The sequence below is a fragment of the Chenopodium album genome, chromosome 13 (genome assembly GCF_948465745.1).
Source record: "Chenopodium album chromosome 13, dcCheAlbu1.1, whole genome shotgun sequence".
NCBI classification, from domain to species: Eukaryota; Viridiplantae; Streptophyta; class Magnoliopsida; order Caryophyllales; family Amaranthaceae; genus Chenopodium; species Chenopodium album.
The window spans coordinates 51132173-51153602 of NC_137846.1; the positions used below are offsets into that span (position 1 = coordinate 51132173).

General features: G+C 35.2%; 2 protein-coding genes across 3 annotated transcripts; both read right to left on the reverse strand.

Moving 5' to 3' along the window:
* Positions 1-998: 998 nt before the first annotated feature.
* On the reverse strand, positions 999-3953 carry LOC145575683 (COBRA-like protein 10). Its single transcript, XM_081633505.1, has 3 exons — positions 3296-3953; positions 2198-2817; positions 999-1794 (listed from the first exon to the last, which is right to left on the reverse strand). Exons 1-3 carry the CDS (start codon positions 3951-3953, stop codon positions 1000-1002), a joined length of 2073 nt encoding a protein of 690 aa, XP_081489631.1. The 3' UTR covers position 999.
* Positions 3954-5641: 1688 nt separating this feature from the next.
* Positions 5642-15538, reverse strand: LOC145574916 (rab GTPase-activating protein 22-like). 2 transcript variants are annotated; one of them, XM_081632800.1, is made up of 11 exons: positions 14950-15537; positions 14242-14337; positions 13622-13725; positions 12497-12750; positions 11493-11615; positions 10233-10321; positions 9842-9947; positions 9629-9726; positions 7220-7477; positions 6837-6920; positions 5642-5925 (listed from the first exon to the last, which is right to left on the reverse strand). In XM_081632800.1, the coding sequence occupies exons 1-11, from the start codon at positions 15043-15045 to the stop codon at positions 5911-5913; spliced, it is 1323 nt and encodes a 440-aa protein (XP_081488926.1). In that variant the 5' UTR covers positions 15046-15537; the 3' UTR covers positions 5642-5910. The 2 variants fall into 2 exon arrangements, with proteins under 2 accessions (XP_081488926.1, XP_081488925.1); XM_081632799.1 differs by lacking the exon at positions 5642-5925 and having other exon boundaries at positions 6819-6920; positions 14950-15538.
* Positions 15539-21430: the final 5892 nt, after the last annotated feature.

Consider the following 21430-nt stretch of genomic DNA (forward strand, 5'->3'; position numbering starts at 1 on the left):
CTCCACATGTATGACAAACTATGGTTTCAGTTAGCAGCAAACCTTTATACTGATGTGCGCTACCTTAGAAGACTAGGAGAGGGGGGAGATATAGAAGGTACCAGCGTGACAAGGAGAGAAATATTAAGAATCATTGTCCAATAAAGTAATGCTGGCGATTTTCCAGAAAAGAATTCATTGCAATTAATAGAACAAATTTACAGGAAAGATTTCTAGCCAAAATCGAAATTTTGGTTTCATGGGATGAGTTAATTTTGGAACTTTTAATTTTTTCATGCGTTGAAAGAAAGAATTGATAGAGGTGGGAAAACTTGTACCTATAGTGATATGCATTCAAGATGAACTAGTATAAATAATACTTCCTCCGTTATTAAATAATTGCACCATTTTTCTTTTGAAGGTTAATCGATAATCAGTTTCATCTAGGTACCAACAAGAAGTCATTTAGTACCGATTAAAATGTAGTACTTTGTTGGTTGGATATACTTCGTGTTTATAACTAGCAGTTAAATAATAATTAACTACTAATTGGTACCAAAAAGGGTTACACTAGTCCATTTTAGATGCAAGCCATTACAGCTGCAGGCGAATATGTACAAAATCCATCCTTTTAAGCCAACAAAAGTAACTAAGAGGGGCAAATTGTAACATAATATATCTACCCTTATTACAAAAATTTCAAGGTGCAATGTGTTTTTCCTCCATTTTTTTTCTATTGCAATTTTTGTGTTACATGTAGAAATTAAATCAAATTACTTTACTTACAAACATTAAAGAGTTATCAATCTCATTCTCCTAAAACATTTACCACTCCACTTAATTACTTGTATGACTTACAGAAATCCAACTTTACAAAACATTTTCCCTTGCATATATATACATATGTATATGCTAGCTTTCTCTTGGTTGAAGTGGATAATGATATTACTCAAACATCGATCGACATACATTTTCGAGTAATTGTTCCAATCAATGAAGTAAATTGAAACTCATCTGAAGTTATCTTACCAAAAACAATGTGATGATGCAAGTGAAGATAAAAGTAATGATAGAATTCTTCGAGTTTATTCGAATGCCTCCACTCTTGGCAGGAATGAAACTAGGCAGTGCACATTCTTCCCCATTGAAGAGCAGCTTTTTTGGGAACCCGTCCCCTTCAGGGATGTTCAGATGCCAAGTTAGTCTCTTGTTGAAGGAAAGAACAGACTGCTGCTTCCCAGGCACCCTTGGGTCGCGAGGTTTAGTCCCATTTGTCTCGGCGATAAGGTAATTCAACCCCTTCAATCCTTGCACAAATATGGTGTTATTTAAGTCCTTTAACAATGTTCCGTTGAAAGAGTAGGCTTTATCGAACCCTTCTGATGCTTTCCCCATCTGAATCCCCACAAACCAATCCTCGAAGGCATTGCTACCCCAGTTGAAGAGGGTCATACGCGCAGTCCACCCGTTTTTGTAGTCAGCATCGACGTGCCAGTTGATGCTGACTCCACAGTTGTCGGGGCAGGGCATTGGATCATTGATATGATAGTGCTTGATCTTTGACCACGCCACCGCTTTGACACTCCGGTTTTCAAAGGGCACAAGTAGTGCCTCAGGTGGAAGGAGCATTGCAGGGGCTTTGGTGCTGCACTGGTCCCCTTCTGGAAGATTGTTACATCCACAGGCGCATGTGCTGCACGGCACTACCGAGTCATTGTAGTAAGCTGAGAATGACACACAACATCTATTTTGCTTCGCCTTTGGACGAGTTATGTTGCATACCACTTGCCAGCTTGCTACTGCCAAAACCATCGCCTACAAAACATTAGAGTAAATAAAGATGTTATTAGAGTCAATGTCCAATAAACTTCTTAGGATGCAAATTTTAGATACAATTATAAACATTCAGCTTGCTAAGACATTTTCAAGCTATTACTACCTCCGATTCTTTTTAGTTGCAACAGAGAGGTATTATTTATGAGACATACAAAATTCTTTTGTTGCAACTAAAAAGAAACGGAGGTATGTAGCACTTCTTTCTATTCAGCTCGCTTGCCAAGAAATTTTGCACAAATATGCAGTGAGTTAGGAACAGATATACGGAGTAGTATTGTACTACCTAAATTAAATATTATTTGCAACTTTGAAATTTTTAATATCTCACAAATAATACCCCAAAGTTGCACATAATAATTAACGGAGGTAGTAATTGAAGTACCTGCAATCCAGTAGGATCCGGAAACTCCGAGGGTTCGACACGCATAGGAGGCCCACACTTGTAGTCAGGGTTAAGAACACCAGTGAGTTTCCAATTTTGTGGTGGATACAGAGCAGTACGGTTCATATCAGGAGGAATCTTGAACACTTGCAACTGAAAAACTGATTTCGACTCGCTCTCATTCATAGTCTTAGGCAACACAGTGCCATTCCTACAGCAAAATGGCAGTTTCCCAACCTTCTCATCTTCCTTCTTTTCGGCGGGCAAGTCAGACATAATAGGCTTCCTCTCACAGTTCATGACTTGGGTGAAGTCCATGTCCTGGTAGTATTGGCCTGCAGGGCCATAGATGCACTGAGCCGGGTCCTTAAGGTGGGTGAATGCACCTCGCATTGTGGAGATAAACTCTCCTCTCATCCACTCCCATGTTAGATTCCAGTGGTCTAGACGGCCTAGTGGGTGATCGTTCTCCATTGTTACTTGCGCCAAGTAGTTGTTACCATTGGTTTGTAAGACGTCGTACATTATGTTAAGGTCACCGGTTTTCTTTCTTGAGTACTTTAGCTTGGTGTTTACCTTGAACTTCTTGTCCTTTCGACAACACAAGTAAATGTTGCTCTCTGTATAAACACATTATAAGACATTATTAGTTTATAAAATGAACAAGTAACGAAATTTTATAAAGCCTTACATTTATTTTTGTAGGAAAGTATAATCTTCCATATTGTAGACCTTATTGGTGAAATAAATCAAACTTATCATTCTATTGTTCTATGATTTTCTAGCTTATTCTATACATGTAACATTAATTCTCGAGAAAAATATAATAGTACATACTAATAATATAGAAATAAGGATAGCAATATGACTATAAAATTAAGGTAAATAGCTTTAAAATTTAAGACAATTATATTTTGATACATTGAATTATTGATATGTGGGCTAATATGATTTCCTCTCATATATCTCCAATGTATAGTTGTGAACTTTTACATTGCAATTTTAATCATGAAGTTGTACATGATTTCATAAATTGCGATATATATATTGCAAAACTTGCATTCTCATTTTATAAAAATGCAACATAGTATGACTTACTTCGTTTAGAAGGAGCAGGGCACTTGAAACCATCATTTTGAAGCCTAACTGTCTTAGGCATTGGTGTTCCAGGAGGCTTAACACCAAATTGAGTACCCTTAAGGCCAACCTTAACCGCGATTTGTGTAAAATCCCCGGCTGTATCAATGGCAGTCTTGAGATCGGCTTGAGGGTACCCTCCAATAGTGGTACCATTGTTACCAACTTGGGCCGGAAACTCATCCCCATCCACCAAAACAGCTCCATCAGCCGAAACCAAAAGCTCCCTATGTTGGAACCCGATGAAGACCTTCCATGTCTTAAGCTCGGTATTACCCATGTTCACAAGCTGCAATTGGGACTTAAAGGCCCATGATTGGGCCGTTGTGTTCTTGACATGGGGGAACTCCTTCTCGCGCCCTAAGAAGTCATAGGAGATGTATATTCCATCACAACTTTGGACTTCTTTGGGGATCTTTGGAGGTCCGGTGGCTCCTCCTGAGCCACCGGAGTCTCCTCCAAAGGCATCGGACCCTGTTGTAGGGTCACCAAACTCATCGACGTCTTTGTCTTGGGCTCTACATACCTCAACTAATGAACATAGGACAATAATAACAATCGCCAACAATAATGGTATCTTCCATGGTATTTTCGTGGAAGATCTAAGGCTCGTTTTCATGGCCTTATCACCTCCTATGAAGCCTCCTAGGGGGTGTATGTAAAATGTTTTTTTTTTTTTTTTTTTTTTCTCTTTTCGTTCTATTATATATTTCTTATTATTTTATTCCTTGTCGTCAATGATATGAGAGAAAAGGAAAATGTAACGGAAAAGTAAGAGAGAATGGTGTACCGGAGGCCGGACACCTCACCGGAAGGACAAAGAGGGGTTAGAAAATTAGGGGGAGAGGTGAAAATAGTGAAAATGGGGAGTTCAAAGGAAACCCCCCAAATGAAGGTGATGAATTGGTTTTTCTAGGAAGAAAAGGAGGGATATGACACTTGGGATTCTTGTAATGTCAAATTTTAGTTAAGCAATTTATGTTCCTCTAGTTTTTAACTAACTTTTCGGAGGGAATTTGTTTATTATTGGTTTATAATTTTTTGGTAGAGAGAAAGAAGGGGATATGATGCTATAAAGTTGAAAATTTGTTAGTTATCATAAAGACCGTTTGATGGTCTTTAAATAGTCCAACTTGTAGTCTTTGTTGTCTTGAAAATATTTCATGCTTTTGTGTAACTTTTCTAGTTGTTGAACGTATATTACTCTCCCAATTCATAGTCAAGTGGTTTTTCTAAAACTATACCAAAAAAAAGTAAGAGTTTATCAACATTACATGATGAAAATTTTATTAAAGGGTACGTTGTTATATTAGCCCACAAATATAGGTATACGAATAATATTTGTAGATTATCAATAATATATTACAGATAATGATTAAAATTTGATAGAAAGACAAAAAAAATTAAAACTTAATATGATGTGTACGAAATAATTTAAAATATGATGTAAGTATAATTGCTACATTTTTCTATTTGGTTTGTCCAAGAAATTGATCCATTTCCTGTATGGTGTAGTATGATCTTGTTGAAGCAGAAAACAAACTACAAAAAGCTAACTATTGAAACCCTATCATTTGGAGTATAGCTGTATAGGGTGACTACACATAATTGTATGTAAGTATGTCGTATTCCATTGAGGGTTGCTGGTCTTATGAATTGATCTTGTTAATGTACGAGTGATACAAGGTAAATTACCAATAACCGTTAGATTTTTGGAAATTATAAGAGTACAGTTTACATATATTCTACTATAACATTTAAATCAAGAATAGTAGTCACAAACTAGAATATATTATCTGCCTCAAAAAAAAAAAAAAAAAAAAAAAAAAAAAAAAAAAAAAACTAGAATATATTATCTTGTTGGATTGGTTCACAATGTTAACATTGTTCATTTGAATCTTTCATAATGTTGTTATTAATTTATTATGCATTTTACTAGCCACACCTCATATTCTGTCTTGTACCTTTACCTCAAAAAAAAAAAAAAAAAGGCTAAAAACTACAAGTAATATTAACAAAAAAAAGTATAAAAATTTAATATGGGTTATAACTCTTATAAGAACTTTGATGTAATAGCTCATTTGGTAGTGCTGGATGTAATAGGATTGTATGCAATATATATATTTCTTTTATGGTAAAATCATTTATCATTTAATTAATAAAAAAACCTTATGATCGTTGACTAGATCTTGCAACTATAGTAGATCCTTCACATATATCACTGAAATATACCACAATTGCATATTATGTAGAATCTCTGTGAAAACAAAACAAAGAAAAGGAAAACGAAGAAGAAAATAATAGCTTGAATTAATTTCCATTGATATTGAAGAACTTTTACAATCAAAGTTGCAACCCACAAGCAGTGGGTTGTATATATTCATAAATTTCGCAAAAGTGGTACAAAGAATGTTTAAGATGTACAACAAGCATCAATCCTTTATAAATTACATGTGGATTGATGCTGAATTGGCCAAGATATTTCTATGATACAATTCTTTGCCGTACACCCAAAAAGATATACACCGTATTGATTGGTTAACTCTCGACTGACAAAAATTTCTATATTTTTCGTGCTATGTCTTCTTTGCCTGAAAATGACACAAAACCTTGCATAAATATATTGATCAACATAAACTCAATCCAACAACAGCATATAAAGATGGAGCTCAATCTATAAGATGAAGCCCACTAAATTGCTAAGCCATGGATGCATCGAAAGAGAAATCAGCAGCTTTTGCCTAGGGCCTTTCTAAGTCTCTCCACGGAACGCAAACCAAAATACAACCAAGATCCACATTGTTGGGGTACAAACTTCTCAACAATGACATTGACATGCCCTTACAGTTACAAAGCTGTTATTCATGCAGAACTACTAGGTCTGGGGTCTGGAGTCTGGGTAGTGACTGTTTAATTGTAAAGATGAATTAACTAGCTATGTGACGACTTTTAGTTGAAATCGCGGTAACTTTTGAAGTAGATAGGCTGTGAGGTGACTCTTTATTCATCTTTGACTATACAACCATCTTATAGTGAAATTATATTTATTCACATGTTAAGATTAATTCCAGTAGTTTATCATTGAGAAAGCAATCACCAAAAAGGTACAAATAGTCAATACCTGATTTTGTCTCAATATAACACTGATTTTACACACTTTGCTTATGTTCTCTTCATCCCATTTCAAATGTTTATTACTAATTCTTATTCGGAAGCAAACACAATCAAATCAAACCATATTGTTTATTTGTTTAAGACCAAACCAAATCTTCTTATTTTGTTTACTTATCAGTTATCACATTATATCTTTAATGTTGTATTTTGTTCTACCCACTTCTACTTTGTTCTAATTTTGGCGAGGACCTTTTACCATCTTACCCGCCCTTATCCGACAGTATTTACACCTTCCCACTCACTCTCTTAGTTTATCCACTTTTTTCTGACACTTCCTCATCTTTTACTTCATCCAAACTCTTTAGAATTTTCAGGGAAAGAAAGTTACCTGTTTTAAATACTTTTTATGTAGCTTCAATGCATTGACGCAAGCTTTCTTGGCATCCAGATCTCCAGCTATGTCATTCAAAATCTGAAAATATAAGACGAAGAAAATGAGCAGGCAGAACAATTGAAAACACAAATATACTACAATGGAGTCAGCATCTTACAACTTTTCTGTACTAACTTGCAGCAGGAAATAATTTTTCCAGTTTTGAACAATTAAACAATTGCAAATAAACTTTCTTTACTATATCAATGGCAATCGATGGTAAGCTATCAATGTAATGTAAATACAAAATATACCGTCTTGCTGGTAAATTTACAGTCACACTTAAAGCCAATAAAGGTAACCACTGCATACAGTACTCTTAAGGACTTGAGACAAACCTTTACAACATCATCCAAACCACGAGCTTCCTTAAGTAGTTTTGGGCCCTTCTCTTTCAATACACTGGCAACAAGGAAGACAGAAATGGGGAGGGGTGCGTCTTCCTTTGCTCCACTTCTCAAAATTTCTCTTTCATACTTTCCGCAATGGCGAATAGATTTCGGTTTTCCTTTAGATCCCTCAGAACTTTCAGTAGCAGAGTCAGGCTCTTCATATACTAAGAAAAGATCAGGATCGTATTCTAAAGCCCACATCATCTGTCCACCAAATTTACACAAAGTTGAATTTATCAGAGTTGTTTCAGTTACTAAGAAAATGTCAAATATGAAATTAAAACAAATAATAAAAAAGGGAAAATAGCAGTATTAATCTTCAGTTAAATAGTTACACTAGGAAAGTGCATAACAAAGTTTTTGACTTCCCAAACAAGAAAGCAAGACCAAAACTGCAAGAGTATGGGGTAGTAATGATGCAATTAATGTGTACAATAAATCTATACCGAAGTTTTCTACTTTATCCCACAAATGATTCTTTATTTTTTTTTTTTTTGTAAGAAAGAGAGCCAACGCGTACATGTATGCATACATGTGCATAAAATATAATTAAAAAAAAAGAGTAAAAATTCCATATAAAAACTAAACAAGATAATTGAGGGTTAAATTACACATAAGAAGACATAAAGCAAACCCAATTTTATGGTCACCCTCCACAAGTTTCTCTGTTCCTTCCCACTAGCTTGTTAACTTGTTAAGGTAAGAGTCTTCGAAATGACAAAAACTACAAAGCCCTTGTACAAACAAGATTGGACTTCTCTGGAAAATTAGAGATCTGCATAAGATTCTCCTCCTTTCAAGCAAGAACTCATGTATTCAATAGAACTAGGTTCCTCAGTATGCAAATGAATTATACAGGTTATATATTCTTAGAACAACTGTTTGTCTGTTTACTAATAACTCAAATTTTGACAACAATTATCGAAGAATCCCAGTCCCATAAAGTCTAGTCTGCATTACCATGTTCCGAATCTAATATTTATTGCTATGGTGTTGGGAGGATTCAAAGGCCTTGATCACTGTAACACTAAAATCAAACTGCAGGTGAACACTAGACATTTGGCGGTTTTGAACTTTTGATTGGTGAAAAGTATTGACATTTCAGTAGTTTATATATGTTTATGTGTTTCGTTACTCTCTCCATTCTTATTAACTATTAAGGGCTATGGAAATTTTGTGTTGGATAGAGGTAGGGCTACCAACACCACTGAAAACTTGTATCTCGCTTTTGCTGGGAAGGTCCCAGTGTTATTGCTTGGAAGATGGCACATACATACACTATCCACCTCCCCTATCCAATCAAAGAAAAAAACAACTCCATTTGAAGTACTACCTCCGTTTCTTAATATGTGCAACAAAGGGGTATTATTTGTGAGACATAAAATATTCCTTTGTTGCACATAATAAGAAACGGAGGTAGTACATACATGTGAATCAAGACCAAATAGCTTAGCTAGTTAAGTCTTTAACGGGCAGGAGGGATGTCAGACCAAGTGTTAAGGTGGACAATTTCACATGCTTTTCCCATGTTCATATCCAGGAGTTACCTGATCCAATAAAGAAGAGACTCGGAATTCTAATTGGTTGTTATACCCTAATGCTCACAGTTTCTTGTTCCTGTGAAGGGAAGGAAAGGAAGAAGGCTCTTAATTTATACTTGATTCTAAGCATTTGGAGCTCCAAAGAGTTTTTTTTTTTTTTTTTTTTTTTTTTTTTTTTTTTTTTTTTTTTTTTGAGGAACAAAGAGTCAAATTATTAGATAACTGAGAAAAGGATACAAGGAAAAATTTTAGAAAGCAATGGAAAGGGGTTTTGTTTTCTTGTGGAATTTATACAAGGCGCATAACCAAGAAAATCTAACACTTTCTGGAGAGTAAATGCACACTCAGTATTAGCATTTCAGATTAATATATTTAGGTGCCACTGGTACAGCAGAACTATTATATAAGAAAATACAAACATGCTCATACTTTATATGCATTAGACCTTAAAAATGGAAAAGTTGATATCTTAAGATTTTGAGGTAGAATTTACACTTTTACAGTGTGGTTCGAAGCAACAAAGTACCAAATTCTTTACCTCCAGTGCATGCAAAATATTATGGGTAAAAGGAAATGATATTTTCTCACTGGTATCTTTATGTGAGAAATCAAGAAAGGAAGTGCTCAATCACAAGGAAAAGTACAATTAACCAAAATATTAGATTATTAACAACATGTTACAACAGATTTTTCTCAAGGAATCAAGTGAAAAAACCATAACAGATTTCAGTTGAGGTATTTTGTGAATTAGTATACTCCACCAAGTAAGCTCAGACCATGAAGAAATTAAGAGTTTAAGATGTTTCATTCATACCTCCCAAAGGTATAGAGAGTCACCAAAAGAAAATTCTCGTCGAAACAAAACCATGAGCATTCGAATGGCAAAAAGATAGTCACCTCCACCAAGTGTTTCTGTTCTCCAAAACCAGAAAGGAGTTCATTGTCATGTAATCATCACTGGGAAATATTTTATCAAAGCATTTATAATGGAGAAAAAAAAAAAAAAAAAAAAAAAAAAAATCAGTACCTAAATGTTGATGAAGTTTTGGATCAATAACTTGAGTAATTGTTGCTAGGTTACTAAGTTGTGCCTCTACCCCAACGGATCTGCCAGTGGATCTGAAATTTCCTCGCTTTAACATTTCAAATTACAGAACATTTGTAAGCAACTGCACCAAATATCATGACATATGAAATGAAAAACACATGGACTCGAAATGAAAGACAATGTCTTCTTTTTATGTTAAACTTTTTTTTTTTTGGGGGGGGGGGGGGTGGAGAGATAGGAGAACAGCGTGGTAAGTCAACCAGAGGTCCCAGACACTAGTCTCAGATTTCTGATTGGACATATTGGCAGAATATTCTGCAGTTTCAGAAAATACAAATTGATCAAATACTACACAGCAGAAGAAAAGTACCAATCTGCGCATAAGGCGTTCAAAGCACCAAAAGGCATCAGCTTCATTGTCAAGGAGAATTATCATCGGAGAGCAAAGATCACTCATTCCTGCACTCAGATAAACAATACTTCAGAATGCACAGCTTTTACAAGTAACAGGCACATGACTATTAGTCCTCAGATTTAAAGATTTATGTAAGATAAGTGTTGTCTGTTGTGTAGTGCCCGCAGGGTAAGCCCTGCTTCAGTTGTATATTACTTTGTCTCAGGACAGGGTTTTTCCCATTGATAGGTACATGGAGGTTATTAATAAAATCTTGCCACCCACCAATGCAACAAAAATAGAAAACCAAATTATATATGTCAATTAATAAACCTTTTACACAAATATAAGATACACAACTATTTAGCATCTTTCTTCATTCTCAGCCTTCTTACTACCTGTGATGGTATCATTTACTCCGGTAAGATAAATAAAGCGTACATGTGATTGGCTCTTATTCCAAACCAACCTAACACCCCAAACTCTTATTACACATAATGTTATGTGAATTTGTGGGCAGGGTACGAAAAATAGAATAATATTGTAAAAGTAGGGGCATTGGAGCATGAGGGGGCATGAAAAGTATATTAAAATATAAAAGTGGGCAACTGGGTTATGACTTATGAATAGTTGTAATATAATGTAAAATTGGAAGATTGGGTATTTAAAACAGTATTATAAAAATGTTTTAGTATGGCAGGATCATACCATATGTAGAAGCTATGCATTTATAAGTGATGCATATATTTGGATACAATAAGAGTTGATAAATCTCTTGGATATGAGTGTACACTGAATCCATAGTGATAATTTTAAGAGGTATGGCAGCTAACACAGCTTCAGGTCAAACTATGACAGATGCTCATGGATAGATCATCGACATTTATCCCAAAAACATTGGAGCGATAAGAAACAACTCATTCCAAGGTATGCAAAAAAAAATTTTAATGAGGGTAGAGCAAAGTTCAGCAAACCCAAGCCATCTATTACTTTTATTTTATTCCATCACTTTATCCAGAAGATCCTTCTCTCACTTATCCAGCTTAAGCAATTTTTTCTGCTCAATGTTGTAGGAATGCTCAAGGAACAACCAACTTTTTGATTAAAAATGGCTTTTTCAATGTAGGTCCAGCCACCACATAAAACTATTAACATGAACCTAGTTTAACATAAGGCTAGAATGCTTAATCTTAAATTAACAAGGCTCAAACAAAAGGAAGTTAAATGATAACTGACCTTGGCAGTACCCAACATCTCCATCTATCCAGGCATAAATAGCCAATATATCCCAAAGTTTAGCAAGATTTTCTTGCTTCTCGTAGAAGACAAGAGCCCTGTCAGTGCGTTTCACGTCAAGACCTGCCATAAAAATATTTATCCAGTAATTATGACAATCACAGGAAAAAACAAAAAAGTAAAATTTCATCAAGCTACAGAAAAGTTTTTTCAACACTAGGGCAGAGAATGGAAAAAGAAAAATAAAAGTCTTTTCGATTTGGAACACAACATGTCATCTGAGCTAATCCGCAGCAGGGATGAAAGCAATCCAGATAATACTGGTAACACAACTTCAGGATGATAAGGGAGAAATCTTTCAATTAGAGAAAGTACAAGGCTTTCTAATCTGAATGACTTTAAGGTACATCATGACATTACCACAACCAATGCTTCTAAGAATATCAAACAGGCAGAAATTATACATCATTCACAGAAGAGAATAGATGGGAGTTAATAGTTGACACAGCATCTGAAATCAACCCCCACCCCCCCCCCCCCCCCTCCCCCACCCCAAAAAAAAAAAAAAAAAAAAATCTCAGTATATATTCATAAAGAATAGAAATTATTTGTACTAATAGAAATGTATCAGAGTTCAGCGATCACTATCGAAGTAATTATAAGATTTTATCAACATACTTCAAAAGAATTTTTGGAAAGGTTTGACCTCAAAAGGTATCGGTTCCTAATTACCTATTAGTAAGGAACGAAAGGGGTACAAGTAATGGTGAGTGCATGAAACTATATAATCACAAGGTATGAGAGAATTTACAGCTAAAATTCTCATTCACATGTAATTCTAGATTTCTAGAAGCGTCAAACCCACAGCAGTCACCATAGACACCACTTATAGGATGTTTTCAGAATACAATTGGAATAGCAAATATCTTGCCAGTGACTATGACAGTTGACCCAACAATTTGACATATATTTCACAAATTATTATAGTTTATCCAAACACTGACCTATTTGATGTAAAGTGAGCTTCCACTGAATTTCTTTCTTGGACATGGGACCATTATTCTTTGTTACATTGTCTGTTCCTTGACTGCTAGAAGCTCCTGCACCTGCACCATCTCCTAGACCTGCTTCTAAGAGTACCAAAGGATCCTGAATAGGCTCTCCACGATTATTAATTATGGGAGCTGTTATAAATCTACCACTGCCAATAAGGGGAAACATCAGACGGCACTCCTCTTTCCACTGAGCATATTGCACCCTGCAAATGCACATAATCAGCTGATAAGTAAACAGAAAATCCACAAAATTATACAGTATTCTGCTAATCTGACATAAATATCCACAGACCACAGTGACCTTTTCCAAGCACCTAACACAACTATTACAGCCCGTTTGGTAGGTGGTAATTTAAAGTGGTAATGGTAATGATTTTATAAGTAAGTTTGTGAAGAAAAGCCCATGCCAATACCCAAGTTAATAAGACACTAGAAGATACATAAAGATTTTCACATTATGAAATTGAAGCACTTGATGGCATCATAGAAGCACAGACTTGGAGAGGATTCCACAAGTTTAGAAAGATCATTGCAACAAATAAATTAAAGCATTAACTGGAGTCATGGGACAGTCAGAAAAGAAACAGAATCATACAACTCCAAAGACAGAATCAAAGGACTCCAAAGACAGAACCAAAAACCAAACAAACAGTGAAGCCTTGTTTCCACAAGGCCGGACAATAAGGAGGACCAGTTGCAATGGATCAGGCATGTGCAATTATTCATAACAATTTGTAACAAATATAATCACTATGACATTGTTTCATATCACATCTAGAGTATCAAAACCAGATTGTAATTCTTGTGTCTGAATTTGATATAATTGATTGAGCAACATGCCAATCAACTCTGATAATTTGCTGTACTTGGATAATATAGCCTGTATATTCACGGCCACAGCCCACATCACTAGTAAAGTAGGATTTAATAACATTGTATTTCCAAACTCTTAAAACCACCAATTCTTTACCTACAACAGATTTGCTAGTTCCTACCTTCTTCAAGAAACAGTGATGTATTATTCAAATTAGAAGAAGTGAATTCAAAAACATAGTTGAAACTTGAAATGACTACCTTCTCCGCTGCCGTTTTTGTGATCGGTCATCGAATGTGCTCTTTGGATCAAAACATCCAAGCAAGAACTCCCAAACCTCTCCCCTAATTGATGGATGGACCCCCTGATAAGGAGATATTCAAACATAAGACTCCCTTATCTACATTAATGTTTCCAAAAATGAAAAATATTCAAAAACAAAGACCAAAGAGCTAAACATAGGATGCCCTAGGTCTCATTATCATAATAGGCTTCTCAATTCCTGCTAAATAAATGATTACCAACAGGTTAAAGAAACATTTTAGACCCATGGGAACTTGTGATATATATTGATCCATGTGACTAGGACCGAAACTAATAGTTTGCAAGATTTTAATTTCTTCATAATGAAATGGGAATATTTGATCGTATTTAGATATACACATAATACTAGCTTTCAGAAGAAACATAATTCGTTTAAAGATATGCAATGATGACAGACAGCAGGCGTCAAAGATACTTCCAGATGCCCATGTCATCTTTTAGAATGAGATCAATCTTTGAAAGCAATTCAAGTCTTAGGGCTAAAAATGCAACTAAGAGTAGAACAGTAGGATAGCAGCATACATAAAGTTGATGAAAGCTTTTCAGCCAAACTTACCCCGCGATGTATCCTACCAAGTGTTTTGCTTATATCAAGTTCGCCATCTGCAGTAAAAGCTGATTGCCACTTCCTTACACTCAGTGTTTTGCCAGCCTGAAAAAGAAAATTGACATTTGACACAGATCCATATTTATCAATTATCAATAACAAGTCCAGCTGATACATAACTTCTTTCTAAACCAAACAGCCTTACAGCTCATAAAGACAGCAGTCCACAAGCACAAATCATGTTCAAAGAAGAAACTCAGCAATGCCTATTGCATTTAACTGAAATGCATCTGTTGCCTATCAAAATTCCATTCACAAACCTTGTTTGGACTTCGAGTACTATTCACAAACCTCGTTCGAGTACTATTAAAGTTCAGGTGGATACGAACAGCATGTTAGCTGACCGATTCTATAGTTAGTACATATAAGATCCTACCAATTCAATCATCATATCTCCAGCAAAACAGAATTTAAAGCCGAAAACCGGCTCAATAACCAAGCACATCAACCAAGCAAACCAATGAGAAGCATTCTACATTTCTCCCAAACACCCACAATTCTATCATTCTATGCAACCATTGCAATTGACAAAATCAGATATTTTCAGCACAAAGCAATGTCCATGTGAAAAAAATCAGCATTCAATCAGCAATTTCAATAAATAATTAAGTGAAAATAAAGCCAATAAATAAGAAATAAAAAAAAAACCCAACAAACCTTGATCCTAAACTTGGTTTTTGGAGCATCTGTAATTTCAGGTCTGACTTCATAGTAAGAATCTGCAGGTTGCCCGGGATCCCTCCACATCATCATGAATCAAATCAAGATTTTATATAAAAAAAAAAATTAATAATAAAAAACTTGATCTTCAACACCCAAAATCCAGAAAATTATAATCTGTTACACCCAAAATCAGAAAATTCTGCTGAATCAAAATTTTATTGAACCCAACAACACCCTGAGCTTGGAATCCCCAACAATCAGAAGCAAAAAAACTTCAAATCCCACAAAATGGTTCACAAAATTAGGGGAACCCAGATCAGGAGTTGGGTAATATCACAAAATTGAAGGCAATAAATCAAGGAAAATCAATGTTGTTATATAATTTTGGAAAAAAAAAATTGATTTTTATAAATGGGAAAAAATGATTCTTTAAAAATAGGTATAATTTCTGGGATGTTTCTTGTTAAGGGATTGATATGGTGGCCTGTACTTCGTCAAACGAAAATGGGAGGATGTCCTAAACCAACTTCTCTCTTTCTCTGTGACTTTCTCCTCAGAATCTCTGTATTATTAATTAATTGATTGATAGATATATTATTATTATTATTACATTATATATTTATGTATTGGATTTTCAGAGTTAGTCAAATTTATGGTTATTTTTTTGGGTTATAACTAATTTTGCTTTTAATTTTTATAGAAGATGACAAGGAAGGATAATTACATTGCGCGTCAGAATATTAAGACCCCTCATTGACTCGCCATTTTCGCGGAGATTTTTTTTTTTTTTTTTTTTTTTTTTTTTTTTTGTGCATTAGCAATTAGCATTACATCACCAGCTAAATTCTAAATTACTCTAACTCCTAAGGTTATGTTTGGTTTATTAGCTCTGATTTTCATATTTAATTAAGTTGTAACCGTAATTGTATGCTATATAAAATATTACTCGTATCAATTGAGTTGTCATTATTTTGCACTAATGGGTACAATAAAAAATTGAAAATTTCATAATTTATTAAATACGAAGTATGAACTTAAACAAAAAATAAATAAATTAAAATAAGTTGATAATTAATAATATGATAAGCAAATAATTGCTTAAATAAGTTGATTTGACCATAACCTATATATGGTAAAGAGTAAAATGTATGTTCATAGTGTTAAATGCGGGTCTAGGCTGCACTCGCAAACCAAGAGAGAGTGTTCGCTTCACGAGATTAAAGGAGGTTTCATCCCAAAACCATATGACAATAGGAGGAGTAGTACCTTAGCCTTATAAAGTGTTTAACTCTCTCTTTTTCAACTAATGTGGGACACTTACATGTGGTGATACTTGAGAGGTTTATTCTTCAACACTCCCCCTCACATGTAAGGTCCCTTTTAACTCTGTCTTATGTGATTTTTCGGGTTAGAGTGCTTCTTCACTCCCCCTCACATGGACTTACTCTTGGCCCAGTAAACTTTTAGCCATTTAAGGTCCCACATCGTGGACCTGGCTCTAATACCATGTTAAACGCGAGTCTAGGCCGCACCCGCAAACCAACTCTGTCTCATGTGATTTTTCGGCCTAGAGCGCTTCTTCACTCCCCCTCACATGGGGCCCAGTAAACTTTTAGCCATTTAAGGTCCCATATCGTGGACCTAGCTCTAATACCATGTTTAATGCGAGTCTAGGCCGCACCCGCAAACCAAGAGAGAGAGTTCACTTCACGAGATCAAAGGAGGTTCCATCCCAAAACCATATGCCAATAGGAGGAGTAGCCCCTTAGCCTTATAAAGTGTTTTAACTCTTTCTTCTTCAACTAATGTGGGATACTTACATGTAGTGACACTTGAGAGGTTTATTCTTCAACACATAGCTAGGTTGAGTCACTCTTGCGTCAATAAAGGTATGTTGCATGTTTTAGCTTGATTCAACTACTACCTCCGTTAATTTTTATGTGCAACTTTGAAATATTTTATATCTCACAAATAATACTCTAAAGTTGCACATAAAAATTAACAGAGGTAGTAGTTAGAATTACGCTGTCCAAACTCAATAAAGGGGTGATGGGACAAGAAAAGTTTAAAATAAGTCTAAATATTGCATTTAGCTTAGGTCGAACCATAAGTATGTCCCGCACTCCCGCCCCCTCTCAATTCAAATAGACTGACCACTTAGCACTTTATTAGCAGATCAAGTCGAGCTAGTTTAGTTTGGAAATTGATTGCTCAAACTCTACCCAAGCAAGTCGAGTTAGCCAAGATTAATTAGCTCTTAGAAAGACTATGTGATTTGACTTAAAAAATTGCATGACCTTCGTTATACAATCAACATTGAATTGCAATAAATAGTCAAAATCACACCATAAGCCAATTTTAACCTCTATCAAACAAACAACTAACCTAACCCATTTTTCAATAAGTTTAACTTTAATTAATACATTTGCACCAAAAAAGACTTTAATTAATACATAATAAATTGGAATTATAAGGCTAATTTGACAACTTTACAAAATAATTCTTGGTTATATATATTTTAAAATTTAAATGTCAATTGTAATTTCTACTTAATAATTTAATAAGTTGCAACTAATCATACCAGTCAGTTGTGAGTTGTGACTTCTACTTACAAGTTTCGTTCAACAATAGATAAGGCATGCACATGTTAAATAGTGTTATTGTTACTTTTGTTATGACAAACAGTTGTTAGATGTATCATACTAAATCCAATAGAAATTTATTTAATACGAATGAATGAAAATACTACAAGAACGAGCATATTACATAGAAGAATCTCTAATCTTATTATTTGTGAAAAAACTAAACTCACTAAAGAAGATAAAAACGGTAGACATAAAGTGTGTAAAACTAATGAAATGCTAATAAATGAAAAAAAGCAGTGAAGAAGCAGTAGTGATGCACGTAAACTAGTGCTTTCTTAAGGTGTTCAGGTATGTGATAAGATGATCCATCATTCCCTGAAAATAAGCATCAGCAGTACTCCTTCTTGCCTCGCCATATCCAATCCCATACCCAAAATGTTCAACCGATGATGACACAACATTTTCAAAGGACGATGACCCAAGATTTTCGTACATTGCCGACCCAAGATGTCTAGCATTAGGCGACGACGAAACAACATTTTCAAAGCTCGATGACCCAAGATTTTCGTACATCCCCGACCCAAGATGATGCCCATTCGATTCCGTGGCAATAAGCTGTCTTAATGACGAAGATCTTTGATTTCCATGAGACCCCGAACCAAGATGTCCATGTGTGTCCGAGGCAACTTGTCCATTGGTTGAAGAGCCAAGATTTTCCTGCGACGCCGAGCCAAGCTGTCCATATGAGGCATAATGTTCAACGGGCGGCGACGTATCAAGATTATTTCCTAGCACCACGGGGTCAAGTTGTCGTCCAACATTTGATAAGTCACAATTCCCAAACACCGCGGCATTAAGATCAATCGAAGGCGAGCCTCCTAAGCCATTATTATTACTTCCTAATGTTGCGGACCCATCATTATTTCCAAACGAAGGCGAGCCATGATTACCAAATGTTATTGGTGAGCCACTTCCAAATAACGGTAGCGCTGCCGATGCCGATGCCGATGCCGAGCCATCGTGTTCGAATGGTGCTGTGCCTGGAGCATTTTGAGCCAAATCATTGAAATAATGTTCTCGACGACGTATTACCTTTGGCGGCCTTTCGTGTGTAATCATCGGATTATCCTCCGGAGTATCTCTCTTACGGCCTGTTTGGTCAGTCGTCATCGGCGGTTTTCCGGAATCGTTCGCGTTATACATTGTTATGATGTTCAAGGGTTCGTTCTTGGAAAAATAATCTTGATTGAGTAGGAGAAAGATTGAAAAGTAAAGCTTGAGTTTTAAGTTGTAAGAAAAGAATGCACAAAATTAAGGGATTTAATTTGGTTTGGTTAGTTGTTTAACTGAAGAATAGAGTAGTATATATAATCTTGATTCTTGATTTGTTAGAATTTGGGAGTTTAATCCTTAGGATTGACCGTTGACTATTGTTGGCTTATACTTGTAGATATTTTATTTGAGAGCGTAATCCGTTAGCAGTTAGTTAGGCCGTTAGTTAGGTTGTTAGGATGAACAAATTAATTAACTTTTTCAAGATCTTACATGATTAGTTAATTTATGATTTAAAAATTAAGGTAAAATAATTAATTACTCAAAATTTCATCATCATTTACATATGTACAAATCAAACAAAAAAATGTATTTAGAGCTCTCCTCGACATTGGTATTGAGTGTATAAGATTGTAAGGTAATTACATTTCAATTATACAGTATTTTATAATTAAATTGAAGTTTGTATGTGTATAGTACTCCGATTGGATACTTGAGATAATGAGTTAATTGAACCAAATAACAACTACACTATAGCAATATGGAGTACATATTCAACGAAATAGTAGCCACTTCATAGAAATGATAGATAGGTATGGTTTCATCAATAGATTTTGAAAGAGGTAAAACTCTACTTGTTTTTCAATTTGATCAATAATTGAGGGCTCACAAAATGTCATTAACCAACAACGTTCCATAATATTATAAGTAAAGATGAGAAGAGATCACCACTAATAAGACTCTCTCTATTACATCTGATCTTCTCGATCTCTTACTTTTACTAATATCTTCATATATTTCTCTCTACTATATTATTTTTAATTCTTTTTTTTTTCTTACCATGTGGACCCCATATGGTTACTATTCATCTTTAAAAATGCTCATCTTATGAGCAATTTTCATTTTGCTCATAAGCATTTTAGCTTTTGCTCATTAATGTAAGTCATTTTTGTTTTAATTTCACCCAAAGTTTTTCTCATGAGCATTTTTGTGATCATATTTAATACAAAACTCATCTGATCCCCACCATATTGTTAATGCCATAATTAACGAACTCATTCATCACTTTCGTGACTGATTTTCATAGTTACGTTTTATATTGATCAGTAAAATAAAATATAGAGAGCATACAAGAATGCAAAATATTGAATCAAATGATTTAATAACATATATATTTGATACAAAGCTCAATTCCACGGTACTATCAATGCCTTAATGAACTGAAATTTAGTGATTGATTTTCCATAGTTAGTCTATTTTCTTGGATTTATGAAGGGAGAAAGATTAATGACTTGATTGCATTAATACCAAAGATTACACGACTTATATAGACTAGCAAAATAACTAACAACAACTAGAATAATGGAAGCATTACTGACATAATGCATGTAAACATGACCCACTATGGCACTACCTACCAAATTATCTCAACAAACAATAGACTAAGTCAGACTAACCATAACACTTAAAAATAGGAAATACGTTAACTAACACTATTTTGAAGTACTACAACCAACATATTTTATTTCGATAGTAACAACTAACAAGTAAAATATATCGACAACAAACAAGAATACAAGTATATAATACTGTATCCAATACTCCAATAGTAAAAACGTCTTTACTACGTACAAATGGAATACTACACAAGGAAAATTAAGATGCCGAAATAAGTAATTATTACACTCAAACATATTCTAATTCTGACGAACTGATTAGTGCTAGACGTGCACAATATTATGTATATATCCTAATTACGGACAATATTATATGTATGTAATGAGTCTAACACAAACCAACAACATTTATACAACTAATTAACACGCTAAGAAAAAAATTAACACATTAAGAAAGTATTGGATAAACGGATACCACTGAGAATCGCATGCACGTAAATTATGACTCTGAGTCATCGTTCAAACCCAAAAAATCAAATAACTGTTTCTCAAACAAATCCTCTTGATTAGTCTGATTATTAATTGCCGGGACCGGGACTTGATCACCAATCGCAGCAGACGGGACTTGATCTCCAATCGCAGCAGACGGGACTTGATCTCTAGGTAACGCGGAGGCATCATGTCCAGCAGCAGAGCCTTGATATCCGATAAACGAAGAGGCCACGTCTTGTTCTAACGGCGGTTGTCCAACCAACGTTGAGTCTTTATTCCCAAGTAACGGCACTACGCCTTGATCAATCGAAGCTGAACCATTATATCCAGTCAATGGCGTCGACGAGCCTTGATTTTCCAGCGAAGCCAAGTTTTGTCCAAGCGAAGCCAAGTTATTATATCCAGTAAACGCCGACGAGTCTTGATTTCCAAGCAAGCCTTGTTCAACTGAAGGCGGGGCATTATAATATCCAATGTCTTGATTTCCAGGCAACGGCGGAAAGCCATGCTGATGTCCAAACAACGCTGAGCCTTTGGCCAACCATTCGTCTAACTTATCAAACACATCACTATCATCATTAGTCTCATTATTGCTTGCCAAGCGTTGTCCAACCGGAAACGGGACTACTTGCTGTTCAACCGGCACTGAGACTTGACCATGTGACGCGGCCAAGCCTTGTCCATATACAACTTGTCCATGTGACGCCAAGGCTTGTTGAAACGGGGGAA